Consider the following 18,383-nt stretch of genomic DNA (forward strand, 5'->3'; position numbering starts at 1 on the left):
ATTCTGACTTATCTTATGAGTCTTGCACCTCTCTCTCATTTTCGTATAAAATTAGGACGTTAAACTCATCATCTCTCTGTTGCCGTGAATATTCCAGTATGTAACAAAACTAAGTGAATGATTGACACCCAAAAGAGAATAACACTTTGTTCTATTGCAAAATATTGGAGTTTGCAACCTTGTGCTTAAATTGGCATGCTCAGGAAGCAAAATTAAGTTTATTGTCAACAAATTTTTAATTGGATCCTTAATATAGTTGAGCAGATTTTCATCTTTCAGTTAAGTTTTTTAACTTGGATCCTTCTTTGCTCGTTCATTAAATTCCATGCTTTATCAAGGAGTTTATAAATTGTGATTTTGTTGAGTGAACTTCTTTGATTGTTACAAATACCTCCTTTTAAACCAACAACTTATAGTTAGTTTGGATATTTGATATGCATGCTTCCCTGTTACATAAATACAATCTCCTATCCTAGTTTAATGTTATTGCTCTTTCTCATAATTCTAGGTATTTTGCGATGCTTTTGATTTGTATCCATGCCTTAGATCGAAGATTTTTTTGAATGAATCTGATCGTACCTCAATGCACTTCCAGTTGTTGGTGTGCATTTCTAAAAACATTAGAGAAACAAGAGTTTTAATGATTCCAGACTTCTTTTGTGATTTTGTTTGTACAAGTATTGTAGGTCATATATTTTATAAGAGAGGACCAAATGGCCCTTTGACTATTTACGAAAGATAAAAAGATTTCCAACTATATTAAATGGTAATTTTTGTCCCTCAACTCTTTAAAGATGAATCAAAATAGTCCCGTCATGAGATTATTTTGATTCCTTTTTAAAGACTTTTAGGGATCAAAATGGTCCTTTATAGTTTTGAACCATTTTGATCATTTTATCTATTTTATAAGGCAAATTTAGAGTTCAGAATAAACCAGAAAAAGCAATATCAAAGTTAGTGACATAGTATGGTCAACAAGTAATAAAATAAAGTTAGCCTTTTCACCTATACAATGTATGAAGATAATTACACAATTTCCATTATTTTAGTGTATGCAGTAGCTTTTTTTTTTTTTTTTCCCATTTTATAAGCCTAAACAAATGATTCTTATAAATTATGTCATAAGCACTGCCGATTTCGTTCTATTGGAACATGCCTTAACTTCATCCAGTTCATTAAATAGAATCCCTATTAAAAGTTATTATGTTTTGTCTGAGTGCTTGACATGAATATAGTATTTAGATGGAGTCATATCCATTAATTATTTGGCATAGAAACACTACTTCATGTAAATGCTATTTTATGAGAGATTGTTTATGTAAACTTTATGAATATTGACTCAAAGCCTCACTCCTTGCATCATCGAAGAATATTTTTAAAAGTTGGCCATGATATCTGATTCATGCTAGGAGCATCAATAATAGAGGAGAGGATAATGAGACATAAGCTTAGTAAAATCACTTTAATATTTGAGAAATAATTTTGTTTTATGTTTGTGTCAGTAGGCAATGAGCTGGCTAGGCCGAGTTAGGAGTAGGTTAGAGGAATTTGAAGCTTTGCCTAAACTTGGCCTCTTTTGATAGTTGGGTTAGGGGTTTTGGAATGAACCAACTTTTCTCCATGATAACTTTTGTTGACATGGCCATGACCTAATTTGATTTTTTGGCTCAAGATATTTATGGTGGAGATATATTTATAGTTTTGGGAATGTAACTGAATGTTGCAAGAGGTTTAAGGAAGAATGAAATACAAAACTAAGATGAAGAGATTTACCATTCGAATGGATATGTGATTATCTCATGTAGCTTTCTAAAGCTGTCAAAGAAAGAGATGAATCATTGCATAAACCAAGAAACTTAGAGGAGGGATGAACAAATTTCTCAGGGGGTAAATTCTGTAACTGTTGAAACAATTGAGTCTTGAAAGAGATATAATGCCTATTTATAGGAATATCTTAATGTGAACATTTGCTAAAGAACTCACTTAAATTAAATTCTAACTTCTATGCATCACTAAGTTGATAAATATTGATTAACTAAAGACTACTAACTCTATATCTAATTTGACATTTAGTAGGCTATTGGTGTGCGCATCAAATGACTTGATGGGTTTAATCAACTCTCTTGAGTGAAGACTCTCCTTTGGAGAGTGTTATTTTTGTTATTTTGTTAGAAACCAATGAGAACTAAGAAGAAGCTTTGTATCTTAATCATGCTAACTAATGGTGGACTTTCTCCCCAATAAACTAGATATCGATGAATTCATATTATCTTGTGATAGTTGGATTGCTAACTCAATCCTCTACAACCTTAATGTTTTTGGTTGCTTTCGATCCGATGACTTGTCATTTTTGTGTAGAAAAGACAAGTTTGAAATGTGTAGTTTAGAAATTATTCTGATACGTTGTCACTGTTTTGAGCATTTAGATCTCTTTTCACATTAGAATCACTTGATCTTGTGATCATTGGATGACTAATTCTATCTCCTACATCTTCCGCTTTTCTCACTTTGCTCGATTACATTCATATAAGTTTCAGTTTTACATCAAATAAGCGGTTTGAAATCTGAAATCTATAAATTATTTTGAAAGTTTGTCACTGGTTTGGGCATAAATTTCTCATCTCTTATTGGAATCCTATGATACTGGTATTGTTGGAAACCTAACCTGATTTTATTTGAATCTGGTGTTTATCACTTTTGTTGGTTCCACCCCAGTAAGTTGTAGTTCTTCTTCCAAAATGGGAGCTAAACTTTGGATTTAGATGGTTTAAAGAGAAGCTAAGGAACATCATTCTAACTTTCTGCGCACATAAAACCCATGATATCCTAAAAAAGAAATGCATGCTTGTTCATAGTCATACTAGGAGGAACTACCCCTCAGTTCTGACAATCGTTCTCCTTCCTCGGTTCTTGCATTCATTTCCTTCCTCAGTTTTGGCATTCATTTCCGCCTTCTCATTCTATTTGATTTTTTATATCATTTTCTTCATCAGTTTCTCTCCCTCATAATATCTCCCTCTCTCCCTACATGTAGTCCTTTCTCTATTTCCCTCTCCCCTTCACATTTCTCTATCTCTTTCAATAACTCTCTCTTTCTCTCACCCTCTGTGGTTCTCTCTCCCTATAATTCCCTCTTACATTTTGTCACTCTCGAAGTCCCTCACATTATTCTCAAGCAAATCTAAAGGAGTCGAGCAGCTCATTGGAGAAGTCCTATACAGGAGTGGAGATTTGGTGTAGTCCTAATTGTATTTCTTATTCGTTATTTTCTTGTCAATTGATGTGTTAATGCCCTAGTTGTAACCTGATAGAAAGTGGATGCACTTTTCACAAAAATCAGTTGATGAAAATGAAAAACTGGGAAGAAGAATGCCCCAAAATAATTTTTTCTAAAAGAACTATAAAGAGAAATGCAAGATATAATTAGATCTTCAAGTGGAGAGGAAGATCCGGCTCTACAAAATCCCTAGCCACCGACTAGAGCCCAAATAGCCTATGAATAAACTAAATTCAGCAAACTTAAAAAATAACCTCTTGAAATCACCCTATTGTTAGCCTTAAATAGGCTCTCATAATTCCCTCCCAAATCAGCCACCTTTCCCTAAATAATTCCCTCTTAAATTTGAATTCAAATTAGATTTATTTCTCTAATTAATTCCCTCCCAATTGTAATTAAAACTTTCCTAAACAATCCCCTCCTTAATTCCTCCTTTTCCCTAAATAATTCCCTCTTATATTTTGAATTCAAATTAGATATCTTGCTTAAATAATTCCTGCCCAATTGTAATTTAAACTGTTGAAACAGAGAATTTGAGAGGGAAAAGCTTAAATTTTATTAAGCAATCTACTCCCTATTTATAGATCTATACAAGGTGTATCGATAAGGAAACAAATAACTCTTATAATAATGAGAATACAATTATTCCTAAATTAATGGGAGGAATTAATGCTATCCATGTAGTCTTCCCACGGATTACTGTTCACAGCCGTGGATATCTTTGGGATCGTAAGGTTGAGATTTAACATAAACATTCTTAAATAATTCCCCTTTGATTAAGAACCTTCCTAAATAACTCCCTCTTGCTTAGGAAACTTCCTGATTCCCTCCCAATCAAATCGGCTGGTCCATGACTACTCCCCTCCCAAAGTGCACCTTTTCCTCAAGATGGAACGAAGGAAACTGTTGTTGAAGCACTTGACTAATAGTACTGGACTGAAAAATTGCTAGGTCAAATGATCCCTTCCTCTAGCATCTTCATAATTAATCTCTCGACCTCATCCTTCTGGATTTGGGGATGACGGCATAAACGAACATTGATAGGGTGAGACTCTTTCATTCAAGATGATCGCATGCTCGCATTCCCGCGGAGGAGGCAACCCCTGAACTGGCTTGAACACCTCTCGATATTGCTCTGGGAGTGGGTGAACCATGTATGGTGCTTACATCTTCTCCTCATCTTCTCTCCTTCCAAATTTTTTAGCTCCACCAAAAATCTCTCTTTCATCCTTTCCCCTCCTTGGAAGTGGCTTCAAAGATGACATCTCCTCTTCTTCCCCCAAAACTTCTACTTCCCTATCCTTCCTCATTGTCCCTATATTAGGGTTTCCCCCACTTCCCAGTCCAATCAACGGTGCTCTCGCCTCCGATGATGTCGGTTGGGCATGAAACTCTAATAGTTTCCTTATCATTCTAGGTTGAAAATTTGTTCCTCCATTGATGTCATTCTATCCTCAAACGCCGATTTGAGTTGGCCAACTTTTTCTTTAAGATGCTCTTCCAAGGCATCAATTTTCTTTGCCGCCATAGGTCCCAAAAAAGTGCTATGATATCAATTTGATAGGAAGTGGATGCACTTTTCATAAAAATCAGGTGGTGAAATACGAAAAATTGGGAAGAAGAATGCCCCACAATAATTTTTACTGAAAGAACTATAAAGAGAAATATAAGGTACAATTAAATCTTCAATTGGAGAGGAAGATCCGGCTCTCCCAAAATCCTAGCCATCGGCTACAGACTAAATAACCTACGAATAAACTAAATTCAACAAACTCCAAAACATCCTCTTGAAATCACTCTATTGTTAGCCTTAAATAGGCTCTCATAATATGATGCAGGACTAAGTATGATTTAAATGGATGTGTTAATAACTTGCACGTTTTGGAATAAGAGCAATAATAATTAAAATATTAGCTACTAAACGATAATAGAAAACAAAAAGAGAGGTGACTCCGCTTGGGCCAAATCACACGCTAAAAGCTAAGATCACTAAAACATTTAGAATTTCAACATATGCAAATTAAGTAGATTTTCAATAGCATCCCTAGGTTAATAATGAGATTAGAAAGTATAGAAAATCAAACTCATGTCTGACGTTTACTAAGCATTGGAAGATAGCTTTGCACGACTCCTTATGCTTGAATCACAACCTACAAGAGAAGAAGATTAGGAGAAAAGTGAATAGGAGGAAAAGTTCACCCTCGTCGCGGGACGGTGTTGATTTGCCACTTAACGGTGGAAAGCTGTTATTCGATGGCTTGTGGACAAGATGAAGATGATAGGATCCAAGTACTCCTCGACGGAATTGTGTATTTCCAGGTTGTCGTCGAAGAAAGGCGACCGGAGGATGTCGACGACGCCTTGTTCGTTGTAGACGAAACCGAAGTCAAGATCGGGATCGGCCATGCATCGATTTCGTAGGGTTGAAGGTGTTGTAGACGACGTCCTTTGCTCTCCTTAAAAATTTCCCTTGAGAGAGAAGTTTCTCTCACGAATTCAAGAGGAGGAGGGTGAGAGGTGGCTAGCCAAAGGTGGGAGCTTGGGAAAGGAATTGATTCAGATTTTGGAGAGGAAGGATGGAGGGAAACTTGGGAATTTGTTTTCCTATTTAATTCTTAAGTTTGGAAAGAATTAAATGGGCAAGAGGTGAGAGGGAGGGGCGGGTAAGAAAGAGGGAGGGGTTTTGAATTCTTCCCAAAGATAGAGAATTGCAATTTGGAAAGAAATCAAATGGGGTAATGAAGGGGGGTTGGTGGCATAGAGAGAGAGAGGGGCCGGTGGTTTCAATAGGGGAGAGGGAATTGGGGAAAGACAATCAAGGGTTGCTTGTTTTGGAATTAGGAATTTGGAAAGATTTAATTAAATCCAATTGAATTTAAATTCAAATAGGATTTAATTTTAGAAACTTTCCTCTAATAGAATTTATATTTTAGGTAACAATTTCAAATTCAAATAGATTTGAATTGTGAATTAATTGGGTTACCTAAAATATAAAGACCTACTTAGAAAGGCTTTAATTGCAAGCATTAATGGGGAAATTCCAAGGGGGGCCAGCGGCTAGGGTTGGATGGCCGTCGGTTTGTTGAGAGGGAGATGGGGGTCGGTCGGGAGATGGGGAGTTTAGGGTGTGATCCAAGAGGAGAAAAGGTAGAGGCTTATGGTTGGCTGGCGGTGGGGGTTTGTGGAGGTGGACGGCGATTTAGGGCTTTAGGTGGGCTGTGGGGATGGAGGGGAAGGGAGCGAGAAAGAGGAAAAGAAATAAGATGAAAATAGCCACGAGCTCGGACTCTTTCAAGGTTGGTGGGTGATCCGCTTCCCTCTCCAAGAGATTTTTCTCCAAAACCTCTCAATCTCTCACAAGAACTCAATATGCAGAAATTTGATTATAATTCATTCATTGAACTCAAAAGCAATATAAGGGGGCTATATATAGCCTCATAAAATGAATGAGAAAATAAAAGACGACTTAGCCCTTAGGGCTTACATATGACAAACTCTTAAGTAAGGGATAAAAAGGGAAATACATAAAGCAAATAAATAAAACAAATACATATGATAACTCAAAAATAGATCGGCGCGATCGTGGCTATAGATCGACAACCACATCTCTGACATACTTTCCATGATATGATGTCCCCATCATAATCCCTCCCAAATCAACCGCCTTTCCCTTAATAATTCTGATAGGAAATACTTGAGATCCAGTATTTCCTTTGCACTTCTAGAACAACTCTCCAAGCCAGTTGCTGTCCCGCACAGGAAAACAGTGAAAAACAGCGGAAAATCTGAGAAAAACTGAGAGAAAGCGTAGGAAAACAATTGCAAATGATTGTATTCCACTAGTAGATGCAAAAGACAAGCAAGATATAATTTTCGAGAGGATGGAAAAAACTCTCCAAATCTCTAGCTGTAGTAGTCTAGAGCCCAAGAACAAGAAAACCTAGATCTCCAAAATACATTCAAATTCAAGATATCCCCAAATCCCTCCAAAACTCCTAATTAAAGACAAAGGAATATTACAAAATACCTAAACAGCCCTTAGTTCAAATTATTTCCCTCCTAATCTTGCATTAAGCCCATAATGGGCTCCACAAGGCTTCCGCCCAACCCAGGCCATCCGCTGGGTCTATTCCGTCGCCTGGAATAGACCCGAACCGGTCCAGCCGGCCCCTCCTGGGCCAGCGTAACAAATTCCCTTTTAAATTTGAATTCAAATTATATTTATTTCCCTAATTAATTCCCTTCCAATTGTAATTAAACTTTCCTAAACAACCCCCCTCATAATTCCTCCTCCTTTTCCCTAAATAACTCCTTAGATTTTGAATTTAAATTAGATCTCTTGCTTAAATAATTCTCTCAATTGTAATTTAAACATTTCTAAATAATTCTCTTTTGATTAAGAACATTCCTAAACAACTTCCTATTGGTTATAAAATATTTATTCTTACTGGTTTTAGGTTGGCAAGTAAATTTTATTTTTTTTCATTTTTCTTGGGTTCCAGAAGCGCAGTTCAACAAGGCCCGTTATGGATGAAAAGATCCGGTTTTTGGAGGATCAGATAATCACAGCCAGGGCTTTCTTGCAGTTCGCACAACCAAGCAGCAATTCCCACCTTGCGAGGGAGCTGAAACTGAGGATAAAAGAAATCGAGAGGGTGCTTAGTCACGCCAGTAAAGATTCTGATTTGCGTAGGAGGTAACCTTCAATATTTGCTCTCTTGAAATTTAAAATAGCTTTGGCATTATGTTCATTGCTGTTCATACTGTAAACAACAATTGCTCGTATCTTTGATAGAAAAAAATTTCCCTATTGAGGTAGAAAATCTTTTCAGTGCCTTGCAGAAAATGAAAGCAATGGAAAATACTTTGTATAAAGCCAACAAGGCTTATCCAGATTGCAATGCAATGGCATCAAAATTGCGTGCCATGTCATATAACACTGAAGAACAACTCAGGGCACAGACAAATCAAGTTTCTTATCTTATTCAGCTTGCTTCACGTACATTCCCTAAAGGTCTTCATTGCCTGACAATGAGACTAACTACAGAGTACTTTGCTCTGCCACCTGAAAAGCGCCAACAGCTATACAGCCATAAGGTTCAGAACGCAGATCTTTATCATTATGTTATTTTCTCAGACAACATATTAGCATGTGCTGCGGTGGTGAACTCAACCATTGCGAATTCCATGGTAAGACTTAAGTGTAATTCTATGTCATTTTTGACATGCATGCATTCAAACTATGATTTGAATTCTGGTGTTTACCGGAAAGATTAACTTAGAGCACATTTATTCCTATTAGGTGATGTAGTGTAGAATAGAAATCAAAGGTTCGTGATTTCTTTAGTTGATTGTGGTTTTAGAAGAAGGAAAATGATAGAAAGCAAATCGATAGAGGGAGAGAGAGAGAGAGGCATGGGAGAAGGAAAAGGATAGAAAGCAAATCAATAGAGGGAGAGAGAGAGAGGCATGGGAGAGAGATGTTGTGAGAGTGAGAGAAGAGAGAGAAGAGAATGATAGAGAGAAATCAGAAGAAAGTGAGGTTTTTGGAGAGGAAAAGGGTGTTAGGTGACTGAGAAAATGATACAGGAAGTTAGTGGGATAAAGATCAAAAGAAAGGTGAGCAAAAGATTGGGATTGAGCAATTACAGTAGATAATAGCAATAGAGGAAAAATGATTTTGTGATAGAGTTCGTCAGATGATGTTGAAGGATTACTGAATTTGAGGGGCTATGTGGTGAAAAAAATCAATAAATCTTCATTGTATAAAATGCTTTATTTCAGGTAAACTTTTAGCCATTTATAGAAATATATTATAAACAAGTAAAAAGCATAATTAAAATTTACTTAAATATGCCAACTAATAAATCATGTTATCGATTATGCATATTAGTCTGGGTCATATTTTATCCAGAAATTCCCAACGTATAAAGAACTCTCCTTAAAATAGTTCTGGTAAAGGTACTCGTCTTGCAGACTTGAAGAAATGCGTTGAATGTGATTGAGAGTGTCCACAAATCATCAGATAAAGGTTGTTTTCGACTCTAAGGTTGATCTTCATAATTTAATTTTCCCTTCAACTCTCTCTCTAGTCTCATTAACAAGAAGATTATCATCAGCAAAAAGCATACATCAAGGTACATACTCAAACAAATATAGTAACATTGTTTGCATAAAAGATCTAATATATTCTCATCAAATAGAATCAACTCAAAATCTGATATGCTAGGAGCTAGTTGCATAATATTAATATAGGAGAAGCTCAAAATAATCCATTGATCATCCATATGTAGTCAATTTAGTCTCAAAATATCACATTTCTCTAATGCAATCCCTCGATTAAATGAAACTGATTCTATATTTTCAAAGTTCAATTTGTATAGTTGATGGTTTAAATTAGAGATTTGTGATATTCTAGGATTAAATTAGCTACATAGGAATATTCGAGGGACTATTTTGAACTTTAGATATTATTGTTAGAAATGTAAAAACTTTATCACATGCAGTAAATTTGGAGGATAAAAAGTGCCTTTATATGATGATAGATTCACAACTTGAAAAATGTGCCTAGCTTTCATGTTGAAAGGCAATGCAACTATAAATGCAATATGTTTTAGTTTTCTGAACACATAAGAATGCTCCGAGGCTTTGCTTGATGATATACTAAATATAAAATAAAGAATTAGTACAAGATTATATATATATATATATATATAAGAGGGAAAGAGGGAGGAAGAGAAATATAATATTCATCATTGTTATCCTAATTACTAAATGAACGCCATAATAGCTATTACATTTTCATCATTACAGCAACAACACAAGCTTTTATCCCCCTACGTGGGGTCGGCTACATTCATGAAATTTAATTTTTTGTGGTCAACAAATCTATCATACAAATGAGATGAAACTAATGTAACATAATCTAGATATGGTGCATTCAGGAGTAATGAAAAATCATCTATAAGCTTTTTAGGAGTAGGATGGATAACTTCACTTGGACAAACAGATAAATAACTTATGATAAAAGGCTCAACAAAATCCAAGGGATCTTCCAGCTATATTAATTACCTATTTTTAGAAAAAAAAAATAAGCATTTTGGGAAGCTGAATTTCTGTTAAGTATACTAGACCAAAATATATAATTATTAGGTAGTATGATCCATCTACTTCTGATGTCAAAAGCATCTTGGATACAGGCCTGCATGAATGTAACTACCAGCAAAGAGTACAATAGGCAATTTTAATTCATCTTTCTTCAATTGATTCTTCCTTTAATTTGTTTAAGAATTTAATTTAGTAACATAAAACTGGATACAAAATCAGTATCTTGTTGAATAACATGTGAATAGGGAGTCCTAGTTGATAATTTCTCGAGACTAAGAGGATAAGAAAGATCAAATAAACTTGTAGCTTCAGCAGGTGAGTTACTTAAATAAAATTTTAGATTTAGACTCAGGATTAGGTTTGGAATTCTTTCACCGTAGCAATGCAGAAACTAAGTTAAACACAATGAGGAACAACAGGGAAGGGAATCAATAATCTTTGAAGTTTGAAGAGAAAAGTGACTTCCAGGTATGTTAACCATGCTTATGTTACCATAATTGATGTCCAGGGTATAAAATAAAGAATCTTATTTATGATCTTATAATGATTTCTGAAGAAAGAGAGGGAGAGGAAGGCGGTGGGCGAGCATCAGAGAAAAGGTATTCTGAGAGATGGAAAGGTGTAATAAGCAAACAACAAGTAAGAGGAATTGCACGAACGACAAGAGGAATTGCCCAAGAGAATAGCTAGTGAGGAAAAGTGACCCTAGAGAGGATATGAGAGCGAGTGGAGGCAGATGGGTGGGAAATCAAGTTGATTTATGGAGGTTAGTGGCCAAAAAAAATCTAAAAATTCTTTGGATTATAGTATGCCCTAGAGCACCTTTTATAGAAAATGGCTGACCCCATTTTAGATAAAATCTAAATAATGTAAGAAATAAACAATCACCAATTAAACTATCAGAGATGCAAATTAGATGCTTGCTATTCATTGATTTGCCCATGCATCATTTTCTTTCTCCACTGTTAAATGCCTTGTTTTATTTTTCATTTAATCATTCAATCCACCTTTCAGAGGGTTATCAATTAGGCTTTTGTCCAATATTTCATTTTTATTCTATGCAACATTTGGCCTTACTTGTAATGGCATAAGCTGCACTGTCACCCCAATTGCATTGCTGGGCGAGTTTGAGAACCTAATCTCACCTGCATCAACTGATTATATATTTAGTTCTTCTATCCAAACATTTTCGGAGTAAATTTTTTAAGAATTCCTGTGTTTATAGAAAAAATTGTCTTTTGCAGGAGCAGGAGAAAATAGTCTTTCATGTGGTTACTGATTCAATTAATTTCCCGGCAATGATGATGTGGTTTCTGATGAACCCACCTAGAGAAGCCACAATTCAAGTACTGAACATGGATGAGTTTGAATGGCTTCCTTCAAATTATGGTCTAACATTTGTGCAGCATGGTATCTCAGACCAAAGATACACATCACCCCTCAACCACCTTCGTTTCCATTTGCCCAAGATTTTTCCATCGCTGAACAAAATTTTGCTTTTGGACCACGATGTGGTGGTGCAAAAGGACTTGCGGAGGTTGTGGAGTGTAGATATGAGGGGCAAAGTTGTTGGAGTTGTGGATACATGTACAAATGATATCTCATCTCAGCCTCTGAAAATGCTTGTTAACTTCAGTGATTCAACAATAGCAAAAAGTTTTGATCCCAAAGCTTGTGTATGGGCTTTTGGTATGAATATATTTGACCTGCAAGCCTGGCGTAAAAAAAAATTAATGAAGGTGTTCAATAAGTGGCATCAAGTGGTAAGCCATTCCAATTCAAATTGTAGTTTTTCTTTAAAAATACTGTAATTAGAATTATAATATGTCAAACCATAACATCAATATTATAGGTGTGAAGTGACTGATGTAGATGCCGCAGAAATTTGCCGAAAGAAAAGTATTGACTGATGTAGTACTGTTGAGATGAAGCTTAAAAAAGTTATTCCAACAGTGCCACATCACTTGAAACTTTTTTTTTTTTTGGAGAAAGTATTAGCAAATGTATATTTTCTCAGTTTTAACCAGCATGATCAATATTTAATCATTTAGGTCTCATTTGGGACAACTTTCTTTTTGCTTCTTAAAATGACATTTTAGTTAAAAAATTAAAATTTTTGTATTAAAAATCTACTTTAAGAAGCAGAAAGAAAGCCGCTCCCAACGAAGCCTTAAGCTACCAGAAATCTGGTAGTTTTTAGGAGGGCGTTGGATGGTTTGTTAACGTTTATGATCTCAGCCGTGCATCAAATTAACATGCATGATTTTGCAGGGAATAGGGAAGAAACTGTGGAAAGCAGGGAGCTTGCCATTGGGCCAGGTTATATTTTACAATAACACTGTTGTGCTGGATCGACGATGGCACTTGATAGGCCTTGGGCACGATTCAGCACTAAGTAGTAAGGATATTGAGAGGGCAGCAGTTATCCACTACAGCGGACTCATGAAGCCATGGTTCGATATTGCCATCCCAAGCTACAGGGGCTACTGGAATAAGTTCATTGAGTTCAAAAATCCTTACCTGCAGCAATGCAACATTCACCCATAGTAAATGGTGGCGGTACTTAAATCTCTCTCGCTTTCCTGATCTCTTTTTTTTCTGCAACATTCATTGCTTTAATTTACTATTACATCAATTCAACGTTCTTATGTATATTTTGCTTGCATAGCCGATTTGAAATATAGCTCACCCAATTCATTTTACCTAATTTCTGATAGAAAAAAGTCTCAGGGCTTCACTTCATTTGTAGTTCAGCAAGATTAGTTAGGCCAGTATAATTCATGTAGAAGAACTTGTACGATTCTTAACTGATATCTTGTTTTTTGTTACTAAGATTTGCTAGTTTGTGATTGTATATTGGTTGTGTTGATATCAAGCCATATAGCAGGATGGTCATAAGGCTATCCAAGGGTGGAACCCCCTAGAGCTCAGGGGGGCAATTTCCCTCCCTAAAAAAATAAAAATTATATGTATATTATATGATTCTTTACATAATTTGTCTCACTTCATTTATTTTTTAGTCTTTATTACAAGAGTTTTTAGGCAATTGCCCCTTCTAAAAAATTTAAAATACTACAGTCTTTAGGTAATTGCCACCAGCATTATTAAACATATTATGTAGAGGTGTTATTGTTAGGGAACGATGAACCAAATATAAAGAGAAATATTAAATCAAAATTTATCCCAGCTCGATCCCATCAAGGGGGCACTGCCCCCGTGGACCCCCGACATATCTGCCAACAGTTAACGTTTAAATTTGCCCTCCCTAAAAATTATGGATGGTTCCGCCCGTCTATCTCTAATCTTGCTGGGGGTATCACTTGTGCCTGGCTATCTCTAATCTTGCTGGGGGCATCAATTGTACCTAGGCCTTCTCTCCTTTCCAGTATATAGGCATAAGTGCCAACAACAACAACAACAACAACAACATCAAGTTTTTGTCCCACTATATTGGGTCGACTACATGAATCATTTTTCGCCATTGTGTCCGGTTAACGCCAATTTACACTTGAAATTGGAAACTATCGATCTTACTCCTGCTGAATGTAATAAATTCACATTGGATTTAGAGAATAATTTTGCAATAAGAGCATTTGGATGCTGCGATAATTCTCACCAGCATAGAGCATAGATATGAAAGTTGCTTGACAAGAGAGATAGAGCTCTAGGTAAGTATTAATTAGAGCACTTAAGACATAACAGATGCAATGCATATATAGTAGATCCAACATCCAAAGAATATGCATGTGAGACACTAATCGAATAATATAAGTCTGATTTATTCATCTGTCGTTGCAACGAGAGCAACGAAAAGAAACAAACGTTAAGAGCTACATCGAGTTAATTACATCACCAAATTAATTTGAAGAACCGTCCGAACATGTGAGTGTACACACTGTATATAAATACTGTGTACAGTACTTGTATAAAGTGTGTACACTCACAATACGGACGGTTCTTCCCGTCTGGACTCCGCACGGAATAATTTCTCTGCTTAGGGACAGGTGCCTCCATGATTGATAGGGTTGTGGGTGCACCCAGAAGGCCCTGATGGAGTCGTCTGGCCTTTAGATAGAAATTGTAACATGAGTCCACTGATAATATTGCTATTGCCTTGTTGATCCATGCACCATGAATATGCCTCCTCTTCTAATGGCCTGGCCGCTATTAGCGTTAGCTTCATGCTTGAAATCACCAAGAAAAGTAGAAGCAAATGCTTTAAGCTCCCAAAAATCTTCATTCCTAAGACGAAGAAGAAGAAGAAGAAGTTGTGGTTGATGAGGAGAGGAAGGGTGGCTAGATGGTGCATTATATACATGTCTTAAGCTATGAAGCTGGTCTAATTTTTTGAATGGATGGGGGGTCGTGGCTTTGAAATTTGAAGTCGTATCTTTTTTTTTTCGTCCTATGAACTTGGACCAAGCCAACGCGCACCTTTTGAGCCTTTTTTATTTTATGTAAATATACGTGTGTATAAATTCTACCATAAGACAATTAAATTAAGAAAGATCTAAACCAAATATTTAATGAAAAGGCTAATAATTTAACCATCAAATTAAGTTATAATAAATAATTAATCACCGAACACCGTAAGCTATATTTTTCAAATGGTAAGCTGAATCTCCTAAGATTGAGAGATTATTACGTGCGGATTCCAGATGGGAGAACTGTCCGGAATTTATGAATTATGAGTGTGTGAAGTAAAAGTGTAGTTATTGTGCACACTGCATTTTTATTGTGCACACTCATAAAATCTGGACGCAGCTCTGATTTGAACTTTGTAAATAATAATCTCTCCATAAAGTCAGAGGATGACGAGCAAGCTTCTCAATCCATAAATCTTATGTTTTTTCATTCTTCCTCCTAGCAAATAGAGCGGCCGTAATAAAATAAACAGTATGTTAAAACTCTGAGGGTCTATCAAAACAGTATGATTGATAGAATCCTCGGATCATGTAAAATAGCCTACGGTTGTATGATGTTTTTTCCTTCATTTATATTATTTTTAGAAAATAAAAAAAAAATAAAGAATCATTGAGCTTATTTGATCTTGAATCAAAATTGGCTCAAAGTTATTCAATACGATATAGAGCCAAGCTAAATAGTTGGCATAATTTAATTTTCAAGCCATCTTTAATCATTGAGTTTTAAGCATGATGATAAATCAATTAATAACTGTGGTATTAATAATATAATAAAATTTATAATATGAAAAATTATATTATTTTAAATAAAAACTCAAATTGAATCTTTTTATAGGATAAGGAAAAAAAAGAAAATATTATATAAATTACATTAAATATATTAAATGAATTGAAAATTTTAAAAAACTTTTATTTTGAAATTAAGGCTTTATTTGAGATAACATTTTATCATTATTTTTTCACAGCTTTTTTTTTTTTTTTTTAAATCTGTCGATAAAAAAACCAAACTAAATTTAAATAATATGATAACGAATTGTCATTAGTATTCTTTCAAAAATAAAATATAGCATTGTTGGATGTGAAGATAACACCAACTTTACTGACAAATAATCTTAATAAAAAGAAAAGGAGAATTGAGAGATTAAGAATTTTCTCAGTTTAATCTTACATCTTGATAATGATTAAAATAAATATTAGTAAAATACCAAAATATATAAATTAAATTATGCATTAAATTGTTTGGCTTGACTTTAAATAATTAAATTTAATTTTTTTTAGAAATTTCATTTTAAAATGAAACTGTATCTTTAAAGTTTTGAAGAAAATTTTACCTACGCTTACTACTAATAATAATAATAAAACATATTATTGCCCACATTAAACTTTGATGAAAACAAGTTGAATCGATCTCGAGTCCTAATGAGCCCGAATTCGGCTCCCCTAATGTATAAGGGGCTCGAACTCGAGCTGCAACTCTACTAGATTTTTTTAAATTTTGGCTCATGCTCGCTCATTAGCTCAAGCTAGAATAAGGTGCTCAAATTTGGCTCGTTTATGAGCTTGATAGCTCAAATTGAAATGCTCGCTGTTTTTATTAAATTTTTTGATGAATTGTAATATCTAATTTACATCATCACAAATCCTGTTTAAACATCTGAAATATGTACAAACATAGATATACAATATTTTTTGAATTAATAAGGGATTAGAAGATGAACGCTCAAATAATAAGGAATGGAGAATTAGAGCTCAAATAAAAAGCAAAATGAAGGGCTTGAGGAAGAAGCTGAAAGAGCGAAAACCTGGGCCCCTTGACCTTACACTCTCGGTGTAGCCAATGCAGAGTGGAGTAAGCTTGATATTTAGATTTCTTGGTGAAGAAGTGAAGATTGAATAAGATAAATGGAAAGATCTAAAAAAAAAAATCCAAAGAAATTTCAGTGCTTGTGAGATGCGAGATGAAAGCGAATTGGGATCAGTGGCGCAGCCAGAAATTTTATTGGGGAGGATACTTTTGTTTGCCGTCTCATATGGAATGTTAGAATACATTAAAATTGTTGTCCATGAGTCTTTCATGGTTCTCATTTGGATTGCATTATCCGGTTAAGACCATATCTTACTAACTAGAAGCGCTATCTTTGACATTGGAAAGATATTTAGCAAACCTCTTCAAATGAATAACACGAAAGGTAGCATATACAGATTATGATGCACTTGATCATGAACTATTTATTGGACATTTTAATGTTTTAATGATATCAAATTTTGGCAATCTTGGGCTCATTGGATTTGCCTCGTCGAGCTGATCAATTTGACTATAAGCATGTCACGTTTGGAAATCGTTTAGTCATCCAATTTATAGTTTGAACGTCAAAATGCAATTTGGGTATTCGATTTGAACCCATTTGGGCTCGGATTGAGTTGAATTTGTCGTCGTTGGGTTCATAATTCTAAAACGTTCAGTTAGACAATAAGTTTGCTGAAATCAGAGTTTGGATGGTCTCTGATTTAATTTCGGAAGTTCCAGACTTGATTTTGCCTTCAGATTTGCCTGATCAAGATAAATTTTTTATGACATATCATAGATAAATTGTATAAATATAAAAGCTCTTTTGATCTTTTGGATGTTATTTTATTTTCCAATTGCTTTTTAATTGAACTAGAGCTTCATTATAGAAAGAGCTAGCTCATAAATCTATTCGAGCTTTATAAGCTCGACTCGTGAGTTCATTATCGTATCAAATTCGAGCAGGCTCGTGAGTTGGCTTGACTTAGTTGCACTCTTAGCGCTCACACGCTTGATTCTAAAGAAGCAAAACACAAGAAATCAATCAGTGACAATATGTTTCTTTTTTTCTTTTTTTTTTCTTCCTCATTCTATACTGATAATGTCATATATAGTTCACTGTAGTTTTATGGCAGTATTGCAAATAAGCCTAATTCGTAAGATAAAATAGTATAAACGAACCAATGATAAAAAGAAGTAGCGCTAACATCTTGGAGAGCAATTATTACTTCAGGTCATCATACGCGTCCAGAGACAAATAATCACGCACCACGTCATCTGGAACTCGATATTTAGCACTCGGTATTGCTCAGTGTACGTCCGAATTGTTGATTTTTTGTCCGGATGTAATAATTATTCCATCCTGACGAAGGTGGAACATCCTGGCATGTGCATGAGATAAGTTGTCCCCCTTTCTTTATTTTGTGATCGATTGTACCGCATCACTTTTAAGTGAATTAAGACAAATTCATGTACACATGTACATCATATACGCAAGTTTCAATTCTAAGACCTCTTGACTGATAGGCAAAGCTCTGAGCCAACAAATCAAGACAAACTGCATAGCTTATTCATGACCAATAAAATATGAAAATTAAAGACGGCATAATGCACTTTTCATCAGCTAAATAATGAATTATTTCCTAATTAGCTCAGTTACTAATTTAAACATTAGAAACTTCTTCTTTAATCTCTTGTTAGTTTCGGTTAAGAGGCTTAATTAATCGTGTTATTAATAAGAGTGCTAAAGGCATATATATATATATATATATATATAATTATCTTGTCC

The 18,383-nt window shown here is 35.0% G+C and overlaps 1 protein-coding gene across 1 annotated transcript in view; it reads left to right on the top strand.

Moving 5' to 3' along the window:
• The window catches only part of LOC110115545 (probable galacturonosyltransferase 6), an 18,939-nt gene extending 5,701 nt beyond the window's left edge, over window positions 1-13,238 (top strand). Inside the window, exons 6-9 of the mRNA XM_020848811.2 lie at window positions 7,780-7,973; window positions 8,110-8,467; window positions 11,629-12,147; window positions 12,656-13,238. Coding sequence (XP_020704470.1) covers window positions 7,780-7,973; window positions 8,110-8,467; window positions 11,629-12,147; window positions 12,656-12,931 — 1,347 coding nt within the window. The 3' untranslated portion in view covers window positions 12,932-13,238. The remainder of the gene's footprint in view (window positions 1-7,779; window positions 7,974-8,109; window positions 8,468-11,628; window positions 12,148-12,655) is intronic.
• The last annotated feature ends 5,145 nt before the right edge of the window (window positions 13,239-18,383 follow it).

Source organism: Dendrobium catenatum, unplaced genomic scaffold (assembly GCF_001605985.2).
Source record: "Dendrobium catenatum unplaced genomic scaffold, ASM160598v2 fragScaff_scaffold_651, whole genome shotgun sequence".
NCBI classification, from domain to species: domain Eukaryota; kingdom Viridiplantae; phylum Streptophyta; class Magnoliopsida; order Asparagales; family Orchidaceae; genus Dendrobium; species Dendrobium catenatum.